Genomic DNA, 27,004 nt, shown 5'->3' with positions numbered 1-27,004 from the left:
TAATTTAAATAGTGATATTGACAAAAATTTAATACTCACAAAACCACAATCACAAAGAATAGCTTCAACTATACCAGCAATAAAAGAAGCACAGTTTAGACTTCCTTTATCTTTTGGAACTGATATAAATTTATTTACTAGTGCTTCTTTTTCTATGATATAGTAAGTCCGTTCGTCATCATTTGCATGTTCTAATTTATCAGCTTCACGACCAAACAATGACTTCCATACCGTACTTTTAATAAATAATAAAATATTTAATAATTTTATCTCGCGCTTTCCACCTTTTTCCCGTACAACGAGTAAATCTGTTACTTTATGACCAACCTCTGTACCTATCTCTGCCAATCTAACCAATAAATAGAAAACATTTGTATATAAGAATTTTTAATGAACTTGATTATTTACATACTTATTTTGTAATTCTGGTACGGTGTAAACTCGATTTTGGCAGTATTGCACAAGTTCTGAAAACAGAAGTGCGAAACAACTCAAGCTAACCTCTCCCTTTCCCTTACTTAATGATTTATCAAGTATACTTGTTCGTGTTCGAACTGCTGATATTGTAATACTTGTCATTTCTATAAAATATTTAATATCTAAAGTAATATTTCACTTTCTTATAAACATTAACAAACTCAACACGACAATCGAATTAATAGCAACACTAAGTTTATCTGATAGGTTCGCCATCTGGTGATAGTAAACAGAATTGTTTATTATTCAAGCGAAAATGATAAAACTAAATAAATATATGTCAGAGATGAAAGGACATCGGAGCTTTCCCTTTGGAACTTCGGGAAAATCTCTTAACACCGTAATCTAGATTCTATCATAGGCGTAATTAAACAATTGTCGTCCTTCGATCCGATTGTATTTGTTCGAGATTTGTGATAATGAGCTTGGGCTCGAGGCGACAGCCAGTCGCCGAACGTAGCCGCGGTCACGGGATGAACGCTTTGTCTAACAAAGGCATGGAGCAATTCTATAGCTCTCCTTAAAAGGGAAATAGTTGTAACACTCGACAATAAACATTCCAACGGTCTCTGTCCCGTAGCTCGCCACACGCAGACCATATTCTTCGAGTAAGATGATTGCCAGATGTCGATGCGTCTCCGCAGTACATGTTCATATAACCGTTATAAATCTTAAGATTTAGCTAACTAAAGTCCTTCAAACAAACAGTCTTTGTCCCAGCTACGGGAATAGGAGAGACCTATTTTTCAACGAACGGCGTCTCCCACTAGCAACTTTCCCTCGAGGGCGACTAGCATCTTTTTCTAACCACCGATATGGAGATTGACCAATTAGCAGCAACGTCAATTTCCCTTACTTTCTGAACGAAGGCTATCCTCGACGAATCCGATGATCTCGTGTTCTCAGACACACCCCATCATAGTTTTCTTCTGCAGCATCATCACGACGGAAAGTCATCCCTCTCGTGAGGTCGTATTAGCGAGTTACTTAGTGTCTCTGTACGCTCGGTGGATATTCCATGTTTTAACAAAGAGTCCGACTTAGATATTGTGAGCATATTCATCTATCATCCCGTTGACCGCGGATTCGTTATTGAACCTAGGATCATTGTCATTAGTTTCTCGAGTATCTAATTACCACGGTTACTTGTCCAATTCTATAATAATCGTATTTGAACTAGTCAATGTCTTCTCTATTGCATAACGACAATGTGTAATCCAAACGAAGTTTCGTTTCACGCCCCTAACTCTACTTCTAATGTAAACCCGACAATTGTTTAATTACGCCTATGATAGAATCTAGATTACGGTGTTAAGGGATTTAAGTTCCAAAGGGAAGGCTCCAATGTCCTTTCATCTCCGACATATATATATGCTATTTTATTAATAAATTTTCAAGAAACGATATTACCTGACATCATAGTTTTTTATAATATATATTTCACCTTAGAGGGTTAATATCTCAAATCCTCTACCGTACACACATATGACTGATTCATCACTAAAACAATTAAATTTTAATGCCAATTTAGTCAAACATTAATCCGTTAAAACATAATAATGCAGATTATCATAATTAAATATCATAGAAGCAATAAACATACTTTGAATTATACCATGAAGTTAAGCCTTTTACATCCGTTACAAATGTAAAGATTTTCTTCAAAAATGTTACAGATAAAGTGCTATTGTTATAATCATAATGATACATATTTACTTGTTGATCCACTCCAACGCTAAAAATTGTATTTCTTTCGTGAAATATTACTCCTGGAAAATATCTTTTCAAATTAATTGAATACTTTTATCAATAAATTATTTACATTTCTAGCTTACTTTATTTTATTTTTATTCGTTTATATTTTCTAATTGTAATTTAACAAATACAGAATAAATATAAATAATGTTAAGCATTATTTAAAAATATATACTGACATAAAAATTGTAAACATACCTGTAATTTGAGCAGCATGTGCAGTCGCAGTACTCCATTTTGATAACAATGAAATATGTAATTCTTCCTTCTTACCTTCTAACTGAACTTTAAAACAAATAACATTAAACAAATTATCATCACCACCAGTTGCTAACAAATATTCGCTTTTTTCAATCACTTTTATGTCATATGAGTTAATTCCAGATTGATGTAAATCAAACTTTGCAATGAATACATTTTTGCAGTTGTGAAATTCTTGTTCTTCAATTTGTGGACATATTATAATCTTTGAAATAATATCAGTGAAATCAATAAATCGACCGATTCCATCAGTGGACATTGTTAAGACAATTATTTTTTCATCATATGTCAAAACAGTTATTTTTGTTATACAACGATCCACACACTTTACATGTGCTTTGAGTGAAATATTTTTCACAGTAATATCATATAAAAATACTCTGCAAATAATATTTAAGTAAATATTTGAATAGAAAAATACCTTGATTTTCAAAAATTCATTTTAGATTACAAAAAATAAAGATTATACATATTTCTATGAATAATACAATAATTTCTATGAATATTAATTTAAAATTATATTTCTATGAATATAGAATATCCACAAGTATATTTGTATAAGATACTACATTGTAAATTCATAAATATCAAGCAAAAAATGTACCTTACAAATCCATCTGCACAAGCAACAAAGAGCAATATATAATGTAAATTTATAGAGCAACGATAAATTTCAATATCCATATATCGACTCTCAGGTTGCATATTATAAGAATATTTAGATTCTTGCCACTGCTTTTTATGATAACGATCAAATCCATACAACATGTGAGATGTAATGTCATGACAAGAAATATCTGTACTTTGTAAGGATGTTTTATTATCTTTTATATCAATTTCCCAAACTTTTAATTGTGCTCTTCCACCTCCCGAAAAAATGAGATATTTATTGTAAAAAAGATTAGTTTGTAAATTTAAACAATTTATAAATTTAACACTAGAGATGTGACCATCAAAAATACTCAATGTTTGAAAAGTGAGATTGTTTTTCATCAGTGTACTTGAGATGTAACTAATGCGAAGAGTACTATCTTCACCTCCAGATATGAAAATATTATACTGACCAATTTTAGATATTGGATTGATGCAGTATATTTCCTTTGTATGTAAACCATTCTAAAAATTTAAAAGAATATGCTTTTAATTCCTCTGGGAAAGTATAAAATTTTCAGTATGAAGAAATTACTCACCAATAAAACCGGCAACATGAAAGAAGTTAATGAAAAATCAGATACATATACTTGCTTATTACGAATATATACAAATGTAATAAGTTCATTTTGTAACATACAATCCCATGATCTATGCCCACCACCACAAGGAACTCTTATCAAAGTTCGATGGTGGAGCAGACTATATATTATAAATTCTACCTATAAATAATAACGACGAAAGATAAAAAATGTAAAAAAAATATGTATATACATATATATGTATAACATCTGTTTAAATACATATGTATGTACCTCTTTAAATCCTAGTATAAGAACATCATCAGAGGATTTTAAATGGCTGCTAATCCAATCCATTGGCATCTTTTGTTTATGTAAAGCGCATAATAACTTTGCACTTTTATATTTATTTAATTCATAAAACTTTAACATTCCATCACGACCAGTTGATATTAATTTTGAATTCAAAACTATGAAATTTTGAATACCAATTTTTCCATGAACTTTAACAAAAGTTTGGATAGGTTTGTTTTTTGCTTCAGGTACATTTGCTCCATTATATGATACAGATTTTTCAAGCTCAAAAACATGCATATTTCCAGTTCTATCTCCACACACTAATAGTCCTTCATATAAAACAGCCGCTGTTAACCAACGTTCTCGACTATATGGTAACAAACATATTGATTCTATATTAATTAATCCTGTATAAAATAAAAATTGTAAAAATTAAATGAAAATTTAAATTTTACTAAACAACAGATTATTCTATATTTTATAAAATATACCTCCTTCTGTAAAATTAAATATTTTTAAAATTCCATTTAGGCCACAAATTACTAATTTATTATCTCCTAGCCACTGTACAGAAAATATTTGTGATTCCATTATCTTTGTTTCTATAATCTGTTGTAATTCTCTATTAGCTGCAACTTCTAAAATCATTATGTACAATATTCTTAACAACTAATGCAATTTTATCAATCTTTATTATTACTTTACCTTTGTATATTGTTATATATCCATCTCTTGATGCAAAAGAAACATAGGTGTGGCATAAAGAAACCTCCATAACACAATATGTACTATATTTCTTTAAATACAATGACCCTAGCAGACTATTATAATAATTGTTAAATATAAATAAAGTAGCATTTTCATCAAAAATTAAAAGGTTACCACTTCTTAAGTAACAAACATATTTTGGCACAGTGCATGTATGTATTTTTGGTATTAATACAGCTTTTTGAACATAACCATTAACAAAAGGCCATGCATAAACTGCACCATCAGCACCACCAGTGAAAACACATTTATTATCATTTGATATGTCAATACTCCATATAGCAGCACCATGGTGAGCACAAACTTTGTTAAGTAGTTTACCATCCAATGACCAGATGCATATAAGAGAATCCTTCGATTATGAACATGAAAATAAATTATTTTTATTATAAATTGTTTACTATGTATACATAATGATATATACCTCTCCTACTGTAAATAAAATTTCATTTTTAATGATAGATTTCCACACTCTAGCTGTATGACCAAACATTGTTCGCATTAGTTTTATATTAATTTCTTTCCAATTTGTGTTCACTGATTTTCTTTCCAATGTAAGCTTACAGTCTTTACTTTTGTTGTTACTTATTTTCCATAATCTGACTGTTCTGTCATCTGAGGTAGAACAAATAATTTGTGTAGCTATATCATATGTGATTGAAAAGATTACACCCTAGAATTCAGTTCATTTGCATTCTTAAACTTTAACATAATGCATAAAAAAGGACATTGCTTTAGGTAATATATTACGAACATTGTGCCCCTGTAAACGATGTAAAACTGGAGATATTCTAGAATGACAATTATAATTTATTTGCCATATCAATATTTCCTGATATACAGTTCCACTAAAAATAATTAGATCTCTATTACTGTTATTTAACATGGAGCCAGCGTATCTAATAATAAAGTTAAGATTAATGTTAAAATATTTTGTTTAAATATATAAATATAAGGATACAGAATACATCTTTCTTCGCAACATATGCTTTGATAGCATTCACTAGATACGTTATAAATACAAACATTATTGTGTGCTAAAAGAACACATAGATAATCGCATTCATCAAATATCACCCATTCTGCTGCCACAATCCAATCATTAAGTCTTTTTTTATTTGAATCTTCTTCAATCCTAAAATATATACTTTCTTATGAATATATAGATAAATAAAGTATAATACTTAATAAAACAAATATTATATGTATATTACTTAAACATACATCAATGTTTCTTGTTTATGGTAAATTTTATATGTAGAAAAATAGTTAGCACCAAATACAGTTAATTTGTTATTAGGGCCCTTAACAATTCCATGTATATTATATGGATAAAGACAATTTATTTTTTTTTCCAATTTGTATGTTTTGGCATTAAAAATATATAGTACACATCCCATACCTATGTATAATTTGAAAAGGAAATTATAAAAATTACAAAATATAAATATGTATTACTATTTAAATGGAGAAATGAAGATTTGGTTATAACTTTTATTTATTGTGAAAAAATTACATATATGATACTAACCTACAAAAATGAAATTATCAACACAGCGAATGGCAAGTACATCGGTACATAGAAATTTTGAAAACATTTTAAATATTAAGTTTTAGTACCAAATACTTTTAATAACCGTATATCAAAATAAAATCATCTGATCGTCAATAGACATTAAAACTTACACACTTAAATCAATATGAAAATTCGTTCTCTCTTCACACACGAAAATTTGAACATTCGCGTGATTATCTGACGTACTTTTCATTAAATATGTATATGTACTGTATACTATGTACATATATGATGTTCATAATTTCTCTCAATATACATACTAATGTAAAATTATTTTGGACAAAAGATTAGAAAAAGGTATATTTTAAATAATAAAAATAGCGTAATGTCGAAGGAACAATAAATTTGTTCGAAATAATTATATTTCATAAACCATTATTCAAAATTTTAGTGTAAAGTATATTTTGATTGTTTTAAAACTTTTACTAAATAGTCTATGTATCTGTCGTCTTAATAATTTAATGTGAATTCAACATTAAATATGTTTTAGGAGAATAGGAAATACTGTCTTACTCGGAATTTATATATTTTTACAAAAAAATATAATTTTAAATGAAAAGTTCAAACAATCATTAAGGCAGTTACTATTTAACAAGAAAAGTAATAATGTGGGTGTTTGGTTATGGTTCACTGATATGGAAAGCGGACTTTCCTTACGAAGAAATTCTCGTTGGATACATCAAAGGATATATCAGAAGATTTTACCAGAAAAGTATAGATCATAGAGGAATACCTAGTAGAGTACGTATTATAATTATTGTGTGTTAAACTTCTTTACGTAATTTTTTTCACTTAAAACATCTTTTAACATTTGCGATTAAATTATGTACGTTTTTTAAATTTCAAATTTCAAATTAATTTGGGATTTTCTTTTTTTTTGTGTTTTGCAAATAATGTTTTGCAATTAAAGGATTAATTAGTTTTCTTGAAGAAAAGTAAAAATCAATTTTTGTAATTATTTCTTCATTAATAGAATTTGATATGTGTATGGTTATTTAAAAATAGTGTCTAAAAATTTAGATATTACATTAAGTGTAAATTATTTTATTACTTATTAACAATTCATATTATGTTGACTTTTATGTAATGTATAATACATAGTTTTTAAGTATACAAACAATGGTATTTTGTTATAGCCTGGTCGTGTTGTAACATTACTTAATTCTGATAATCCTAATGATGAAGTATGGGGTGTTGCTTATAGAATATCACCCCAAAATATAGATAAAGTAGTAAAACACTTGGATTACAGAGAAAAAGGAGGTTATGAAAGAAAAAGTGTTCTCTTTTATCCATCTTATTCCATTAAAAATACTGCACCATATTCTTTAACAGATAATACTTTTCCAAATGATCTTAAAAATAAAAAACTATTATCATCAGTTTCAGAAAATATGCGATTTTATATCACAATTTACATAGGTGGTGAAGATAATCCAAATTATGCAGGTGTAGAGGACATATATACAATAGCAAAACAGATACTAGTGTCTCATGGTCCTAGTGGAACAAATACAGAATATTTATATAATTTGGCATCTGCAATGCGAGTAATAGCACCAGGTATAAATGACGAACATTTATATACACTCGAGGCAACTGTGAAAATGTTAGAGCAAGAAAAAAATATGGAAATGAAATTGGATAAAAATTTATGTGATAGTGAGAATGGATAAGAAATGTGTTTCTTTAATAATATATTTCAGAGCTGAATAATGTAACCAAAAGTTTGTACTTAAAACATTGGAAAATAGGCAAATTATTTGTATTATCTGTGTAATTAGAAAAAATAAATAAAACCTTTGTATAGTATGAAATTTTATATCTTCACATAATATAAATAAAAGTAATCTATAATTGACAATAGGAATGTATAATAAGAAAGGGATGTTATTTTTATTATAATATATTACCATATAGTACTTTTATTTAAATATCTATCAATTTGTACATAATAAGAATGAATGAATGTAAAAAGCTTCATTTTATAAAATGTAAAAATGTATTCAAAAATCATTCTTGTTTACTATTTATACATGTATAAATATATATTATGTTAACCAATGAAGTAGCATAACAAATCTAAAAATTAAAAGCTAGCTCATAAACTACATCTATGGAATACTAATAGTTCAAAAAATTTTTTCTATATTATATTAAATCATCTGATATTACAAAAGTGATCACATACTTATAACTTATGTATACTTAAGGTCCCTTCCTAACTGTAATATTGAGAAAGAAAATGTCAAGAATAAAATGATTATATCAGTAGATTTTAACAAAAATATTCCACATATTGCTGAAATACATATATGTGCATCATTTCAAATTTTTAGTATTGCAATAAAATTAAGATCATTAATCTACATTATTACTATTATTTATTTATTATTTATCTTGTTCATCCTTTCAGACTTTGTGGAGCTTTGGTTTTTACATCTAATCATCTATTTTTTTTTAATATTTAGCAGCACAATGATATTGATACAATAAGATAAGTAAAATACTAATAAATTTAACATATAAATTTAAGATCTAGTAGCAAGTTAATAGTGCTACAACAAAATAAAATAACATATACATAGATATAAATATTTGGGGGAAAAGGGTGAGTGATATTTGGACGAAACATGAGGCTTCCAGGTGATTAGATAAAGGTCACGGACGTTCCTCAGAGTGATCTTTGACCAATCGGGTCATTACAATTAGCTAAATTACCCATCGGAAATAATTGCATTTATTGCACGCTCGACTATTGAGAACATGATGATCATAGAAAATTACAGGCATTGTTACCATTGCTGAACAAAATCATGCTAAGTGCTAGTGTCCCAACTTAAAAATAGCCTCTTGTCTTCGAAAGCGGGTGTCAAAAAGTTATCTACGGAAATCCTCACGTTTTTTGTTCCTATGCTACGTATCTGTGCTGTCTTCTGCTCCTATATTACGGCACAATCATTAATCTACATGTTAATACTATTTAATACCAATATAAAATTTAAAATTATGAAATAATGCTATATTCAAACTAGATTTATAAATAGAATATTCAATTCTAAAATTAATGAAAATTATTTGAAATAATATAACTGCAGTGAAGATAATAAATTATCTAAATATAGTGACATCATATTTAAAATTTTTCGCAGAGAGATTTACGCTTATGGAAGGACTATTACGCATGAGCGTATGGAAGCTCGTAATGATCAGCTGAACGTTCATGACTTCGCCATTTCTTATTGTTAAAACAACTGTCAAACGGAATAGTTCGTTCGTGAATCTGTTTCCTATCCGTATCGACAAATACGATAAAAAAAGCCAAGATTGGGTGATCTATCGACGTAACAGCGTTTCGGACGCATCCGGGTAAATCTTTGCTTTTTTTTTGTAAATATCATTGTAGTGCATAAAGTGTTTATAAAATATATGTTCAAATGTCTAACTAAAACAAAATGGTGGTAATGAGAACAGAGAAAGAGTTCGACGAATATACATACTGTATATATGTACTTCTAATTATTTGATTATTTATGATATGTCTTTTATATGATATAATATAAATTAGTTAAGATAATAATGATAAAGCTTTTGACAATACTACAAAATTGGAACTTTATATATAATGAATAATCGCGATAAAAATCTAATTTTTTTTTCTACAAATTAAATGACAGGAGTAAATGAGATCTCTATAGTTCTTGGCATTTGAGAGTAAATAGCATAATATTTATTTACGATTAGATAAAGAAAATGTGGATCGCTATGAAATTTATTTAATAATGAAGTATGATAAATTGTATAAACTCGTGTCAAATATAACAAAAATAAGATGAGATACTCTCTCTGTGTGTGTGTGTGTGCGTGTGTGCGTGTGTGCGTGCGTGCGCGCGCGTGTATATATATAAATATAAAAGATAAGAACTATATTCCACAGACTCGCATTCAACATTTTAAAGTTTATGTTTTCATAAAGTTATTTTTTATTGCTCATTATTTACAATACATACATTTTTATTTTTGTTGAAATAATTTGTTAATTCTTATTTAAATGATCATTGAAATTCTATCATTTGCAAATAAATGATTAAATTCGTTTATTAACCAAAGATTTCATATATTATTTGATCTTAATACTGCTTTACAGTTAACTTCGTCCAAATTCGTGCATATTCGTAGTAATTCGGATATTGCTCATCCGTGACGATTCGCATAGCAGATGCGAATTAACAGTATCATTCGAGTACGCGTTTATATAGAGTGTATACTTTGCTCTTCGTAGGAGCTCGTTGCTCTTACGTAAAGAAAAAAACAATATATACCTATAGATTTCGATGATTCTGTGATTTCATAATACCACATTGTCTAAAATAAATGATAAGTGTGTACATTAATTTGCTTTTATATATGGGAAAATATTATAGGTATGAATCTTGTTACTAACAACGAATTGATCGTTGATCAACATAAACATTTCTTTCGTTAAGTGATACATTAATTCTTCATAAATTGCGAGGATCAATTTCTTTATAAACAATTTCCTTTGTTTTATATCTTTCATTATATCATTCATTATTGTTTTATATCTTGTCATTACCTATAATGTAATTCAAATTAAGCATCTCGTAGTAAGTTATAATATTATGAACTAAACCATTATTTCATATATTGTTTTATGATTTGTTTGCATATTTTCATTGCTATCACCAATACAGTAATTTTTAAACAGCTTTTCGGGTCAGTGAAATTTATAAACATATATATGTAAATATGTGATTTTAGTTTTTATATCTTTCCAAAACTAATAGTTTTTATTAAATCTTTTTATTTTATCCATGTTTCAGGACAAATTTGCATTGAACTTTTAATTTCAGTTAAATACTCTTCCTTATATTTAACATATTTAATTGAAAATATTTTTATTTGGACATTTTTGGCTCGTTTTGAATTGACGTATGATACAAATAATGGAAGACTTAGACGCACTTAAGTTCTTTCAATTCTGACAGTACATTGCATCAGCTGGTTATATATCTTCTCGTTTTGTCGTTTTGATAATATATGACAATAATACGACTTAAGTATTACCAAATAAATAAATTACACATTTCTATTCGATATTTCGCATTAGAATATTCTCGAAAATCATTTTACAGTAGCCTATTATTACATTATAAACTATCGTTATATTATTTTGTCTTATTTTGCAAAATTTATTAACTATTTCCTTATTATATTGATGACTTATATTTTTACAATATTCGATTTTTTTTGTAATTCTATACCTTTATTACATTATCATTTTATTTACATGATTTTGGAAGCGCTATTTATAAAATAGGACACTATTCTAAATTGAATTCTTTTAAATTAAACCAAAAATAATAAATTCAGCTCGTTTGTAATAATATATTTAAACATTTTATAATGACTGTAGTTCTACAAAAATATTATCACGGCAAAGAATTTTGACTCAATTTATTCTAAAAAAGGAATCATATAAAAGAAAAAGATACAAAATCGAAAGCGCTCGAAGTTACTTCGAATTATATATAGATGATTTTCTAGTACATTCCTGAAACTTTCAAGTATATAAATCTATTGATGGCGCGTGGATGCAAACTCGCACACCTTACACAATAGCAAAGAACAGAAGTAAAAATAAGAAGCTGGAATAAAATTGTTACAAGTTTTAGTATTAAAATAACATAGGAACAATTGTCACGAAGAAAATATGGTCTTCTTATAGTGTATTAAAGAAAAAAATTATTCTGATATTTGTTATTTCTCTGTAATTTATTAAAATAGTTAAACAACTTATAGAATTTTTCGACTATATTTATGTTATTAAAGAATAAGTTATTTATCACAAACTGTTATGTTAAATTAAACATTCTAGAAACAGATATATTTATTATCTTTAACATAATAATTTAGACAATAATAGATCTTTTAAATAATAATTTTAATATAAATATTTTCTGTTTATAGATACAAGGCTAGCCAGCTGCGCCATTCTTGTTGTGTGACATTCATATCATCAGCTACACTACGCATATTTTGCATTGCTTTATCTTTTAATTATTGCTGTAGTGAGCTGTCAGTCACACATTGCAGGAATGGACACATCGGGCTTGCCTGTACCGGATGCAATCCACCCGCTACTTGAACAATTGCAAGAAGCTTTGGTTCTTGAAGTAAAGTATCAACCTAACCTTCCGTTACCTAATATATCACAAGTATGTATATAAATCATATAGAATAATAGAACAATTGGGTATCTGTAAAATATCATAAGTAATTTTATTTTATATGAAATGTTTTTTCTCCTTTCAGAATGATGACATAACAATTGGAGCTCGTGATGGATCAGCCCATGTTTTAAGGTGTTTGAAAGTATGGTATGATCTACCATCCGATGTATTTTTTGTTGCCATCAATTTAATGGACCGTTTTTTAACAAAAATGAAAGCAAGACCAAAATATATGGCATGTATCAGTGTATCTGCTTTTCACATAGCTACTGTTCAGTTAGCTCAGTCACTGGATGCTGACCACTTAGTCTCAATTTCTCAGTGCAAATGCACTGGAGGTGATCTTAAACGTATGTCAGAAGTAATACGGAATAAGTTAGAATGGGCACCTGGTACTCAACCTGTTACATCTTTAACTTTTCTTCGTTTATTCAATGCAATGTTTCTTGCAATTGCATCACAACTAGGGCTAGGAGACATGTATACCAGTATTGTAACGGTAATAATTTTTATTTATGTAAAAATAGAAGACTTGGTTATATTACTATAATGATATATCAATTTGATTGCTTTATTTTAGGAATCTGAGCTTCTACTTAGGTTAGAAATGGTTGCATGTGATGGTAACTGTGCAAGTTTGAAGTCGTCGGAAGTAGCACTTGTTCTACTCTGCACATACTTAGATGGTGCAGTGAACCGATTAGATACTAATACAGATATTCCCATATCTACTACTGCTATTCCTAGTTCCTCTACTATCAATACATCTGTAACATCAAGGCATCAAATGCTTAGACTTTTGGACTTTGCTATAGAACTTCAGAAAATATGTAAGGTAACGTTATAATAATTTAATGAATTTTAAATCTTGTAAATATAACAGGTAAAACAATAAATGATTGGTATATTACGTTTATAGATTTCAGACACAAGCTTCTTTTCCACACATGAAGCTGTGGGTGCTGTATTGAGCAAATACAATGCTCAGGAGCAAACCCCTCACAGGCAAAGACTGATATGGAGATTATCTTCTCGTACAGCACGTCTTTTACGTCCAACTGATAAATTTACTTCTGTATTACCTGTTATCGCCGAACATACTCCGGTTCCTTCGCCGAGTAAAATTAGGTATACTTTCTATGCTCGTATGTTTGCATAACATTAAGTTTAGGAATTAAATTGAATATAAATATTAAGCATTTTGACAATTTGAACAAATATTTTTTATATATATTAATAGATTTACAACTTCCTTTTTGTAGAAAAAATCGTAAGTTCGGTCGACGTCATGGGAATAAGAGACGTTAAATGGCAGTATTGAGGCCTTAAAGTGAGTTACTATATTATCATACCAATTATAACTATAAATATTAGTAAAGTACACGGAATATATTACAACTATATATGATGGTGGATTATTTTTAAGGTGCTGAATCAGATGTTTAATATTTATTCAACATACCGAACAAGAGAAGAAATTAGACTTTAGTTTAAAAATAAAAATAAATTTTGTTAAAAGTTAAATAGAAAGTACAAATATTAATGTATTTATGTCGAATAGGAACAATTTGAAGTACCTCTTTTTATATCAAAATTTGGTTTTCCATATATGAAATGTATTGAAAGACACACACACACACACACACACACATATATTTTCTACTTGTATCATACATTTTATAAACGAACGAGGAATTTCGTTCTCAAATTTATCAGTTATTGCTATTATATGAAATACGTGAGAGAGAGTGCCGTAAAAAGAAAATGAACAAGTCATATAGTAGTAACATTAATGTGATATAATGTCCTTTATAATTCGTATATTATGAATAGAATATTATAAATATATGCATACACTTGCAAAACGTTAAAAACACAAAGAAATTAATTATATGTGAGTATAAATATAAAGTTAAAAAATTATTTTAAAAATGGTGAATTATAAAAGATGAATGAAATTATTTAGGATGATCAAAATGTTTAATAAATTTTAATGCTGAAAATTATGCAAAATTTAAATTACTATTTAATGTTTTGTCGCGAGATTGTATTTATGTATCTAAGAAGCATATGAATGAATGTAAATAAGAAATTTTTTATTAAATGAGTTTCGAATATCTTCGTTAAGAAAAAGAAACGTAACTGCGTATTTACATTAAATGATTTAACCTTTTGTGATCAAATTGTGATCTTTACATCTCTTATCACACATTTTTTTCAGTGGATATATTATTTCAATGTTAATAATTAATTATTAATCTTGTTATATGTTAATTGGCTATCGATATTTAATAAATTGCAATTAAAAGAATCTTAAAAAGGAACAATTGCCTTCAATATATGTATGTAGGTCATACTTAATTTAAAAATTAGATAATGTTTTTGTACAAAATTCTTACACGGTATTTCAAGAATATTATGTATATATTACATGTTGTGAATAAATACAATGAAGAGCACAAAAGGTTAGTAACAATCTTGAAAGCTTTGAGCGAACATTTTTGAAAATCAACAGAAAAAATATTAGCTGTGAAAGTATAATTACATGTAAAATTAATTTAACATATATAGTATTATAAACTAAGAATAAGAATATTTCAAAGCCACAATTTGTGATAGGATTTTTTACTGACATAGATTTTAAATGTGGCAAATTACTGAAATCTAACCACAATAGTCTTAAGCATTTAATAATTAAATTTTTCGTCTATAATAATTCATTATCTTGTCTTTTACATTTTGTATCACTCTTATGGCATTACAATGAATACAGAAAACGTAAAATAAACGAAACTTCAAATGAAGTATAAATGACTTATATATTAGTAATATTTCATTCAATTATTAGATAATAAAACAAAAAATTAGTTCCAGGAAAATAAAACAATTATGTTTTCATTGCTTATAAACTGTTTTACTCCTTAATTGCATATATATAAATGTTATTTATAACATATCTCACAATGTTAATATTACAAATTAATGTCATATTTAGAGACAAAAAGGATCAATTTTTACTTTAATTATTTATATTTTCAAGTAGTTTATGTTAGCCATAAGTAATATTTATATGCTCTCAAAACTTTCATTATTAAAGTATTTCATGGCAACAAATTATTAGATGTTAAATAGTTGAAATATGAGTCTTGCATTTTATTATTAATTGTCAGCCAATATCGTTAATACTAAAATTTGTCAAAAATAAAAATTCTGGTAAATATATCTTTCTATATTATGTTACCTAAATAAATGTATAATATAAAAAGTTTTTTATAAAATAATCTTCTATAAAATACAATTTTTTTCTTTCATATTGAAAGAATTATGTTTAAATATGAGGTTAATAAACATTTAAGAGAAATATGAAATATTTTATGAACTACTTATTTTTTATATATAATTATTGTATAATAATTATTATAAGAAACATAATACAAGATAAATAATGTCATAAATTTATTTGAATAATTTCATGATCCATAGATCGCAACTTATTATATTTTTATTAATTATGTTGCTTCAAAATATTAAGAAGTTATTATTCCAGAAAAGACAAATATTTTTATTTTAACTTTAAAATGTTCATTATAAAGAAACCTAAAATGTCATATATTATATACATAAAATTCAAATATATCTAAGATTAAAAGATCTTCCTCAAAGTATAATTAAGAAGATAAAATATAAAGTGCGCATGTTTACACTTTGTTTCTAAAGCACCTTTTACGCGATATACTATTTTGAAAATAAAAATATAATTGATAACATACAGGATGATTTTCTCACTAACTTAAAGGCAGTGCTGTCAATTACATTACGGTAACAATAATAACAATGTCGTAGATATGTGTGATTTGTTTTGTATCATTTTCATTAGTCATTAGTTCCTAGTCATTAGTTTCATTAGACCCATTAGACCGATATCACGTTTTTATATTAAGGAGCAGGCAGTTTGTGTGTGTATGTTGTATGTATCTATAATGAAAACGAGAGTGTGATCAAGTAATCAGCAGTAATAACGGTAAGTGGCGCATCTACCTTTGAATTAATTAGGGAATAGTATTACCAAAGAGGGAACGAATGCTACATTTATAAGGTTATTCTCAGATTAGTACTGCCCCAGCGACCAAGAAATGAAGGCGTTCCACGCTATCATACAAAAATCTATTTAGTTCCACCGCAAATGAAATATACTCGCTGTGATTCTATGCTGCAAGAGCTTATTTCATTGTACGGTTCTACGAAAATGTTCATACTTTTCTGTCCGAGCACAATAATTAATCTTAGTTGCCTTAGGAAGAAAAGTTAATTGTTTATTCTATTCTTTTTAGAAAAAAAGAAAAATTAATTAATATATTCTTTATATACAATAACTTTTTGCTTGTTTACTTTCTTCGCGATAATATTTTGTTATAATAAAACCTAAATTTCACTTTTATAGTAATTTCAGTAGTTGATAGGCTGCGAATAATATTTTTGGCGTAATATATCTGTTTTGCATGCGTATTCGTTTTTACAAAAACGTTAAAAATAGAAGTAGAAATTAACTACAAATAAGATTTCACGTTTCTATCCATTTTACTTTTGTTACTGAGTAAAAATATTAACAATCTAATTAAAATATACAGGGTGGTTGGTAACTGGTGGTACAAGCGGAAACATCGAGACAACGATCTACAGTAAGATCCGTTATAACGTACCGCACGCGTACCGAGCGAAAATTCAAAGTCGATTTTCTCGAAAATAAAGCCTCAAACGAAAAATTTTTATTCTATATTTTCGATTTCTTTTTTCGCATAGAATAACTCCCTTTCCGCTTGTACCACCAGTTTTTACCACCCTGTATATAACTCGATATAGAGAGAGCAAATTATAGAAATTCTTTATTCAGAAATGTTAGAAATTAGGATTTCCAATGGTTTCTATTCTATATGATAATGTCAGTTCTGCCTGACCAGCCGAGCTAGACAGACGTGAGAAACTGTGCTTCGATGAAAGTGTGACAAGGAGCGAATTTAGGTGAACGAAAAGACAACAAACATTGCCAAATGGTAAAGCACCAAAATGCAACAGCAAATACCACCAATCAAAATAACAAACAAAGGTGAAATATATTACATAAATAAAGCTACAAATACATTAAGTAGAAAACAACCAATAAACAAAGAACAGGAAAACTCATCTACAAAAGAAATGGGAACGATGAACACTGGAAGATGGCAGCAGCGCACAAAAAGCGCAAAATAATACCAGGCACAAGCGCCATCAAAACTTCAGATGCAGAAAAGCAACAATGGCTACAAGACATCCCACTTCGAAATTCATTCGATCTACTAATAGAAGAAATAGATATGGACCCAAAAGGAAATGTCATAACTCATATCGTTAAATCACCACCGATCTACATAAATGCTCAAATAATAGATGCCCTAATCGAATTGTTCTATAAGAACAACACTGCTGGAAAAGAAAACAAAAGTAAAACCAAATATCAGTCCGACGAAGATGCGCAATATGCTAGTATCCTAACTAACAAGCACTACACCATACCTAATACAACAGCACAAGAAATTAGAATCATAGTCAAGAAAACAAAAGACAATAAAGCACCAGAAACGCTAATCAATGGTAAAATCTTGAAAAACTTTCTCCCAAAAGCACTACGTTTAATCACAATGATATTCAATGCAATTTTAAGAATCCAATACTTTCCTAATCTATGGAAGCTAGCACAGATCATAATGTTACCTAAGCCAGGTAAAGACCCACACCAAACAGCATCTTACCTACCAATATCTACTTCCTGTGTTTTCCAAAGTACTAGAGAAAATAATATACGATTGCCTAAAACCAACAATAGAGAAAGAAAAATTAATACCAGATTACTAATTTGGATTCAGAAACAAACACATCCACATGTTAGTTAGCAATTAATGCCGAATGCCCAGCTGGACAAATTGTAAAGTACAAATTAAATAATAAAAGAAAATATGATAATGCATCGATAGATGGATTTATTACAGTGGAGTAAACAGAAAACGATGATTATTTAGCGTGAACTTAATGCAGTAATGTGATACGACAACTCTCGATTAACGACTCTTGACTCTAGACTCTCCGGCGGCTAACTGAACATCAACGGCTGTGGTGCCGAAGTATATTGATGACCGTTAGGCCTATTGAAGTTTTCCGACCCTTTCGGCTTGTCGGCCATTTGCACTTTATCGTCGACATTGTTTGTATGCCGGCGATATTTCCGCGGTACTATAATAGAGACGAAAGAAATCGCTGTAAAGAGAATCGTTGTGTCAAAAACTAAACACTAGAGAAGATGTAGAGTTCCTAGACGTGAGATCCATTTCAACGTGAACAAAAAGTCAAAAATAATAAAACTTCATTGTTGCATTAATATTGTTGGATGACCAACTCCTTATTCGTACTGCAACAAATATCACAAACTCATTCTGCAACAAACACCTGTATGGTTGTCCTGGCCATATTATTCATCCTCGCCACTAGGCTATAAGAATCACTTCTCCATAATAGATGTTGAAGTAATTACTTCAAGAAAAACTCTACATCTTTACTTTTGTATATCCGTGACCTGGAGACCTCAATTACGCAGAGAATAGAATTTAGTGAAACAAAAACTATTCTAAATAAGGAGAGATCCATATTATTGTGCCCTTGAATATAAATTATGTTTTGGGTTACAAGGTCTAGAAACAAAGGAGCTATAAATAGATTTCTATTTATGTTCCCTATAGCCTCTAGCCAAAGCCATAAGCTTAACTTTTTTTAGTAATGTTCTTTTGCTATAAATATATGAACGTGCTCCCTATCATTCCATTGTCTAGTAACACTAAGAGAGTAAGGATCTGAATCAGCATAAACGTATACTTATACATTATATTTATACTTATACCTTTAATTATTTCAATATACTTTTCTATTAGAAATTCATCTACTCGTTCTTCAATCAGTCAACCTTAACCTCAACATGAATGATACACGAATCTATAATATTTAAAGTCATTTCATTAAACATTGCTACACGCCCTGTTAACGTATTATCTTCACTATCTGCTGAATGAATTGTACCTAGGATTCTAGATTGAAGTTCTTCCAACCATTGATAAAATTATGAAATACTTTCGTTACGTATTTGTCTGATAGAATTTAATTCCTCCATTAATTGATCTAACGATTTCTTATCTTGATACAAATTTAATAATAAGTCGGAAATTTCCTCCCACGTCGTAAGGTTACAATGAATATCAATTTGGCCTCTAGCTTTTCCTACCATTTTATTTTTCACAAATGGTAACAATACTGGCTTTTGCCAATTCGAATACAGAATCTACTTGTTTGATAAACGATCGTAACTTCGTCCTATCTCAAAAGCAAAAGTTTAATTAAATGATCTAAAGATACCTCTACGGAGTTGCGTCCGTAAATAAATAAATAAAATTATAAGTAGTATCGTCGATAATTAATCGATAAATTTGCGATAGTATCGTCGTTTTCTGACATTTCGGAATAGGAATTTTTTGAAATTGAGTCAAGTATTATGAATGTTTCCTCTCCCAGAAGAAAAGCTACAAGTATTAAGCTGTCGCGTATTATTCTCGCACTTTGAACGACTCGAAACGTAATTATTCTACAACAAAGAAAGAGCTTCTAGCAATCGTCAACTCGGCAGAACATAACCTTAACCTAATCTAACCTCAACCTAACCCCAATCTAGGTATACAAATCATCGAGCACTACAGTGGTTATTTAATTGCAAAAAACTCTCTTCGAAACTAGTGAGATGGCGATTGAGATTAGAAGAATACAGTTATGAAATTAAATATAAAGCTGGATGTATAAATTCAAACGCAGATGGACTTTCACGACTTTTTACGATAAATCAAAGCCAGTTCGCTGACGCATAACCTCAAACGTATCAAGATTTTATAAAATTCCATTACACATAATTAGAACCGATAGAATTTTCGAAAAAAGCTCGGTGTGTTGCAAAAATTAACGCACCAATTATTCTTATCTGGTCCTTAGATTTAGAGGAAAGAAACCGATATTCTGAATATATATAATCAAATCTTGGCATAACTGACTTACAGGCAATATTACATGGTTTTTTTTTATTTAGTTGTTTACATTCACAATTTATCCGATTTGGACATTATATTACACGGTGTCAACAGTTTGAAGAACAAGCAAATAGTTTATCTGCTATTCCCATAGAATCTACACTTCGATAAGATAAAGTATAAACATTTGTTCAAGTGCTTCCAATCCTAAAATACACAGTGATAATTTTGTCTTTATTTATCCTCATAAAAATAATAATGTAAAACGTAACTTATTATACGAAATGCTAACGCAAATGATTTAAAGATATCTCATAACAATAAAATAACGCCAAAAACACAAGGCGAAATAAATAAAATTTTACAAGAAAATCACAACAATAAACTAGCGGGTTATTATAGATTTAATAAAACAAATAATAAAATTAAGGAACATTATTATTGGCCCACAATTAAGATGGATATTCAGGATTATATAAAGTCGTGACATTCCTGCCACATTAAAAAACGAACTTCAAACCGACTAAGCAACCTATGGAAACTAGCTCAACATTTGATCTTCCATTTGATAGACTAGCCATGGACATAGTAGGTCCATTGTCTTTAACCGCACAGTACGATCTACTGTTACCAGACCACGAACAGTAACTGTAAGTAAAACCCTAGTCGAACTATTTATGCGCTTTGGAATTCCCAAATCAATCCTTTCTGGTCAAGGACCTGAGTTTATGTCGGACTTAATACAAATTTTCTGTAATTTGTTTAAAACTAAACATATCACCACAACTCCATACCACCCACAAACCAATGGATCTCTTGAACGCTATCATTTAACACTCAAAGACTACCTAAAGCATTTATATTAAACCAAATCAAACAGACTGGGATGACTAGATTCTACTACAGTTCACTAATCGTACTCCTTACGAATTACTCTTTGGTCGTAACGCAGATTTACTTGTTCCTCTCTCAATCCAAGTCTTATTATACCATCCTACCGGAATTGAAGAGCTGTAACGACTACTAGAAGTGAGTAAGTTTAGAAGGTGACTCTAGAAGGTAAGTCTAGAAGGTAAGTTCATATGCACCGATATACACACGGCAAAGACCACCGAAGGTTCTTCACATGTGAAAAAGTGCAGTACTACTGTACTACACGATAAAGAACCACCTACCGCAGGACTGCTCAGCGAAAACGATAAACGCCGATATTGAAACATGAAAATATGTCGGAAACAATCAATGGCTATACGTTTTGCAATATCCAACAACCCTGACGATCATCTGTGAGAAGACAAGAACCACATGAAGGAGATCTCGAAAACGTACAAGGCTCTTTTAACTATGTATTTTAATTATTAATAACTGTCCAACGAATAACAATACTCATAGATTACTTTAATTTCAATCATATATATATGTCGGAGATGAAAGAACACCGGAGCCTTTGGAATTTTGGATAATCCCGCAACATTGTAATTATTCGAGAATTGTGATAATGAGCTTGGGCTCGAGGCGACAGTCAGTCGCCGAACGTAGCCGCGGTCACGGGATGAACGCTTTGCCTAACAAAGGTATGGAGTAATTCTATAGCTCTCCTTAAAAGAAATATTCGTGGCGACACGCGACAGTAAACATTCCAACGGTTTCTGTCCCGTGGCTCGCCACGCGCAGACCCTATTCTTCGAGTAAGATGATTGCCAGATGTCGATGCGTCTCCGCAGTACATGTTCGGCTAGCCCGAGGGCCCGTTATAAATCTTAAGGTTTAGTTAACTAAAGTCCTTCAAACAGACAAACAGTCTTTGTCCCAACTACGGGAAGATAGGGGAGACATATTTTTCAACGAGCGGCGTCTCCCACTAGCAACTTTCCCTCGAGGGCGGCTAGCATCCTTTTCTAACCACCGATATGGAGATTGACCAATTAGCAGCAACGTCAATTTCCCTTACTTTCTGAACGAAGGCTTTTCTCGATGAATCCGATGATCTCGTATCCTTAGACACACCCCGTTATAGTTTTCCTCTGTGGCATCATCGGGACGGGAAAGGCATTCTCGCTCGCGATCTCATCGATTAAGGAGTAACGCCTTCGCGATCAGTGATTATTTTCAGACTTAGACTTTGTGAGTACGTTCTGTTGTCATCCCGTTGGCCGCGGATTCGTTATCGAGCCCGAGAGCATCGTCACTAGTGTCGCGAATGCCGAACCGCCGTGATCAATTGTCAAGACTGTAATAATTCTATCATTGCAATAAACTACGCCTGTGTGTACCGTATCAATGGCTAATCCTCGAGAAGATTCATTTGACGCCCACAACCCCATTCCCAGTGACGATCCGACATATATAACTGCGAATTATATGTAATTAATACTCATAGATTTAAGCCTATAAGACAACAGCGTCAAATCTTCTACCATAGGTTCTGTATAAGACAAACCTACATTGATAACAATAACTGTTAGATTAATGATAAGATAAATTTTAGAATGTATGCAGATTCAGAAACTATGATCACCAAAAAATGGGGGAAGTTGGATGACCAATTCCTAATTTATACTGCAACAAACATCATAGACTCGTCCTACAATAAACACCCTAATCTCTGTTTCTCTTCCTGAATCATCCCAAACTTCGACTCTTTTTTCTCATCATTCCTCCTTGACCGTTGTTGTGGCCATATTACTCATCCTCGCCACTAGCTTATAACCACTTCTCCATAATTGACAAGGAGAATTTTGCAGTCGCCACTAGCATACAGTTACCCGTTACGAATAAAACCTCTAACTTTTCAGCGCCTATTGCCAAATTTCCACCATCCGGAATTCAACAACATTGTCTCGACGATACAAAGGCGATACAGATCTTGAAAGAAAAGTCGCTACCGTGTCACATTACCACATTGGTTTAGGGGGTATCATCCAAGTAGTTAAGGGGATAAAGCATGAACAGTCATTGAAGAGATCCAGCAGCATCCATGAACAGATAAAGCATAAACAGATCAATATTGGAAGATAGTTATAGGTAAAATACTATTTGCTGGTTGGTATTCAAAATGTTTTTGCCCATAGCATTTACATGCTAATTAGTTAAGTCCAAGTATATCAAATTTTGTATCATTTGATAGTACATACTTTCATACGTCTGTGGACTCCCACAGTTGAGTCCCAACTGCAGTAAAAAAATATTTTCCGACTGAAATTATCTATGTATTTACAAGAAAACGTAAAGCTTTGAACGCTCGGAGTGGTCGCCTGGACTTTGGCATCTCTATCTTCCATACGGGTCGAACACTAGCCATAGAAACGCCAACGACGCCACAGAAATCAAGGAACTGCTCAAGCAATCCATCCAAAACACTGAAATGCTAACAAAAGTGATAAATGAGCAAAATGCAGTACTCAGATAACAAACGCAACAAATTACAATGATGCTACAATGACTTAAAAACACGTTAAGTAAAAAATAGAAATGGACACGCTGAAAATAGCAGCTTGGAACTCCGGTCGTCTACAACAACGGGCCCTCGAAACTAAAACATTTCTGTATAACAATAATATTGACATATTGCTTGTTTCAGAAACACATTTCATACCGAGAAGCTACATGAAAATACCATATTACACTATCTATGGCTTAAAACCAATAATAGAGAAGGAAAAATTAATACCAGATCAGCAATTTGGTTTCAGAAACAAACACTCCACGATAGAGCAAATGCACAGACTTACAAATGAAATAATTCTAGCATTAGAAAACAAACAATACTGCAGAGCCCTCTTTATGGACATCGAGAAAGCATTTGACAAAATAAACCACGAAAGTTTACTTCAATCAATGAGAAAACAATTCCCGGATCAGATATACCATTTAATTAAATCTTACTTAAGCAGCAGAACCTTCGTAGTCAAAATTAAAGACACATACTCTGAAGTTAAAGACATCAAGGCAGGGGTTCCGCAAGGAAGCGTCTTAGGACCAATTCTATACACACTATACACGGCCAACATACCAACAACTACTAATAGCAAGATACTGACATTCGCGGACGACACAGCGGTACTAGTCAGGCACAGTGACCCTGCAACAGCAGTCACATCACTACAAGAACATATCACAAAAATAGAAAAGTGGCTTCAAGTTAAACAAATTAAAGCAAACCCCGATAAATGCAACCACATTACATTCACACTGCGAACACAGATACCTCCAAACATTACACTGAACGGCACGCACATAATACAAACAAGGCAAGCCAAATACCTAGGACTCCACTTAGATACACGATTCACATGGAAACAGCATATTAAATCTATAATAGACAAAATACATACAAAATTAGCAGGGAGACAAATGTATTGGTTAACAAGTCGAAAATACAAACTAAGCATAGAAAACAAACTAAAAATATACAAAACGATCATAAAACCAATTTGGACGTACGGAATACCACTTTGGGGAACAGCAGCAATGAGCCATGTAAGCAAAATAGAGACAATCCAAGCTAAAATTCTTAGATCAATTGTAAACGCCCCATGGTACGTTAGAAACGAGGACATAAGGAAAGACCTTGGAATACCAACGGTCAAGGAAGAGATTAGCAGATTCGCAAGAAGCTACAGAGAAAGAATAGCAACGCACCCGAACTGGCTGGCAGCGGAAACGGTCGACACATCAAGCATAAAAAGAAGATTAAAAAGGAAACACCCAACAGATATCACAAAGGACATAACCTAACAAACACGATGATGGTACCCCGCTGGGGGTAGCCACCCACATGATATATTAGTATACTGCTATAATACTTTACCAAATGTCCTACTAGACAAATTGTAAAATTTAAATAAATAAATAAATAAAAAACAAAAAGAAAAAATTGTAAACGCCCCATGGTACTGAGGTGGAATGGTGTAATAGGTACTGAAGTACACTAGGTGATATTTAACCAATAATGTTTATTAAACAGATAACAACAACTGACAATTTGCAATTAACATCGGCTGATTCTTAACGTCGATAAACAATAGCGTCGTTCGGTCGATTTCTCGATAAAAGCGTACACGTTTCTTTTCGTCTTTCGCGTCTCGCGGCTCGTGGTCGAATGTCACGGATGAAAAGAGAGTTGGAGAGCATTTCGTCCCGGGACTACCGGTGGACTCGTCAGTAAGGCTATGCCCGGTAGTCCCTGCCTTAGACGTAGAGGGAGTCTCGCTAGGTGCGGTATTTGTATCAATCGCTCGTATATTCGACCGCTAGCGAGTTAGACAGACAGACTCGTCGTCGTAGCCCTCTAGTGTTGGCGGTTGATGCCTCGTCCTGTCAGCGTCCTGTTGATACCGATCCGCCACAGTACGTTAGAAACCATAGAAAGAAGACTAAAAAGGAAACACCCAGCAGATCTCACAAAAGATATATCTTAACAAACACGAAGATGGTACCCCATTGGGGGTAGCCACCTATGATAATCAAACAGATAAAAAATTCTACCAAATATTCAAATTGGACAAATTGTGAATGTGAAATTTTAAATAAAAAAAAAAACACTATCTATGATACGAAACACCCCTCAGGAAAAGCATACGAAAAGGCCAACATTTTTCAATATTGAAAATAAATTAAAAATATACAGAACGATAATAAAATCAATTTAGACGTACGGAATAGCACTGTAAGGGACAGCAGCAATGAGCCACATAAATAAACTGCAGTGGCTACAAGTGAAAATACTCAGAACAATAATCAACGCCCCATGGTATATCAGGAACGAGGGTAGACGTAAAGATTTAAAGATATCAGCGGTCAAAGAAGAAATCGGCAGGTATGCAGAAAAATACAAGGAAAGAAAGGCAACACATCCAAACCAGCTGGCTGCTGAAGCGAGCAAAACTCTATAGAAAGAGGACAAAAAAGAGAATACCCCACTGACCTGACTAAAAAAATAAGAAAGTCAGACTCGAAAATGGTATCCCGCTGGGGGTAGCCATCCACATGTTATTTAGCAATTAAGCTAGAAAAATTTACCGAATGCCCAGCTGGACAAATTGTGAAGCACAAATTAAAAAAAAAAAAATTATCTTCCGCTATTAATTCCTGTAAGGAAGATTTCTACTCCGAGTGATCGTGATAGCCGCTCTGATCACTGTGTCCTTTTAGAATTTTCACGATGCATTGAGAATTGATATTTCGCACATTAAATAAATACTCACACTACTAGAACTTCGAGGTTAGCATACGAGTCCGTTGATGCGTCAAATTTTTGTAAATACAAATAATCGTACTACGTGGTTACTCCTCGTCAAACTTTCCGTTACACGAGAATATTCATCCCCTCCAATAGGTCTCCGTTTTGGC

General features: G+C 31.0%; 4 protein-coding genes across 15 annotated transcripts in view; 2 read left to right on the top strand and 2 right to left on the bottom strand.

Annotated features, from left to right (window-relative positions):
* The window catches only part of LOC126875338 (trafficking protein particle complex subunit 5), a 2,407-nt gene extending 511 nt beyond the window's left edge, over positions 1-1,896 (bottom strand). Inside the window, exons 1-2 of the mRNA XM_050638231.1 lie at positions 413-1,896; positions 40-349 (exon numbers count right to left, since the gene is read on the bottom strand). Coding sequence (XP_050494188.1) covers positions 40-349; positions 413-579 — 477 coding nt within the window. The 5' untranslated portion in view covers positions 580-1,896. The remainder of the gene's footprint in view (positions 1-39; positions 350-412) is intronic.
* LOC126875305 (WD repeat-containing protein 6) lies at positions 190-27,004 on the bottom strand. Of its 9 annotated transcripts, none has more exons than XM_050638141.1 (14): positions 6,262-6,410; positions 5,955-6,132; positions 5,692-5,865; positions 5,485-5,629; positions 5,155-5,403; positions 4,668-5,082; positions 4,454-4,600; positions 3,960-4,369; positions 3,684-3,866; positions 3,098-3,609; positions 2,431-2,873; positions 2,081-2,246; positions 1,888-1,977; positions 190-467 (listed from the first exon to the last, which is right to left on the bottom strand). In XM_050638141.1, the coding sequence occupies exons 1-13, from the start codon at positions 6,326-6,328 to the stop codon at positions 1,923-1,925; spliced, it is 3,144 nt and encodes a 1,047-aa protein (XP_050494098.1). In that variant the 5' UTR covers positions 6,329-6,410; the 3' UTR covers positions 190-467; positions 1,888-1,922. The 9 variants fall into 9 exon arrangements, 7 of the variants coding, with proteins under 7 accessions (XP_050494098.1, XP_050494099.1, XP_050494102.1 ...); XM_050638142.1 differs by having other exon boundaries at positions 1,922-1,977; XR_007693334.1 differs by lacking the exon at positions 190-467 and having other exon boundaries at positions 1,835-1,977; positions 2,081-2,212.
* Positions 6,455-8,677, top strand: LOC126875334 (putative glutathione-specific gamma-glutamylcyclotransferase 2). Of its 3 annotated transcripts, none has more exons than XM_050638217.1 (3): positions 6,455-6,603; positions 6,797-7,047; positions 7,443-8,677. In XM_050638217.1, exons 2-3 carry the CDS (start codon positions 6,913-6,915, stop codon positions 7,980-7,982), a joined length of 675 nt encoding a protein of 224 aa, XP_050494174.1. In that variant the 5' UTR covers positions 6,455-6,603; positions 6,797-6,912; the 3' UTR covers positions 7,983-8,677. The 3 variants fall into 3 exon arrangements, with proteins under 3 accessions (XP_050494174.1, XP_050494175.1, XP_050494176.1); XM_050638218.1 differs by having other exon boundaries at positions 6,564-6,698; XM_050638219.1 differs by having other exon boundaries at positions 6,576-6,703.
* LOC126875327 (cyclin G) lies at positions 9,518-15,458 on the top strand. Of its 2 annotated transcripts, none has more exons than XM_050638204.1 (7): positions 9,518-9,675; positions 12,298-12,545; positions 12,643-13,059; positions 13,141-13,395; positions 13,480-13,688; positions 13,823-13,890; positions 13,987-15,458. In XM_050638204.1, the coding sequence occupies exons 2-6, from the start codon at positions 12,426-12,428 to the stop codon at positions 13,866-13,868; spliced, it is 1,047 nt and encodes a 348-aa protein (XP_050494161.1). In that variant the 5' UTR covers positions 9,518-9,675; positions 12,298-12,425; the 3' UTR covers positions 13,869-13,890; positions 13,987-15,458. The 2 variants fall into 2 exon arrangements, with proteins under 2 accessions (XP_050494161.1, XP_050494162.1); XM_050638205.1 differs by lacking the exon at positions 9,518-9,675 and adding an exon at positions 10,536-10,730.

The sequence above is a fragment of the Bombus huntii genome, chromosome 18 (genome assembly GCF_024542735.1).
Source record: "Bombus huntii isolate Logan2020A chromosome 18, iyBomHunt1.1, whole genome shotgun sequence".
NCBI lineage: Eukaryota > Metazoa > Arthropoda > Insecta > Hymenoptera > Apidae > Bombus > Bombus huntii.
Note: the sequence above shows the minus strand (reverse complement) of the source record. Positions and strands in the feature narration are given on the sequence as shown.

Bases quoted from the DNA above. Each gene is read 5' to 3' on its own strand.
- LOC126875305 (XM_050638141.1), bottom strand. From the start codon at position 6,328: ATGTTTTCAAAATTTCTATGTACCGATGTACTTGCCATTCGCTGTGTT. The intron at 4,601-4,667 runs GTAAAGTAATAA...TAATGATTTTAG, and splicing joins ATATATAACAATATACAAAG to AAGTTGCAGCTAATAGAGAA. The intron at 3,867-3,959 runs GTACATACATAT...TATTATTTATAG, and splicing joins TTATACTAGGATTTAAAGAG to GTAGAATTTATAATATATAG.
- LOC126875334 (XM_050638217.1), top strand. From the start codon at position 6,913: ATGTGGGTGTTTGGTTATGGTTCACTGATATGGAAAGCGGACTTTCCT. The intron at 7,048-7,442 runs GTACGTATTATA...ATTTTGTTATAG, and splicing joins ATAGAGGAATACCTAGTAGA to CCTGGTCGTGTTGTAACATT.
- LOC126875327 (XM_050638204.1), top strand. From the start codon at position 12,426: ATGGACACATCGGGCTTGCCTGTACCGGATGCAATCCACCCGCTACTT. The intron at 13,060-13,140 runs GTAATAATTTTT...GCTTTATTTTAG, and splicing joins TGTATACCAGTATTGTAACG to GAATCTGAGCTTCTACTTAG. The intron at 13,689-13,822 runs GTATACTTTCTA...TCCTTTTTGTAG, and splicing joins CCTTCGCCGAGTAAAATTAG to AAAAAATCGTAAGTTCGGTC.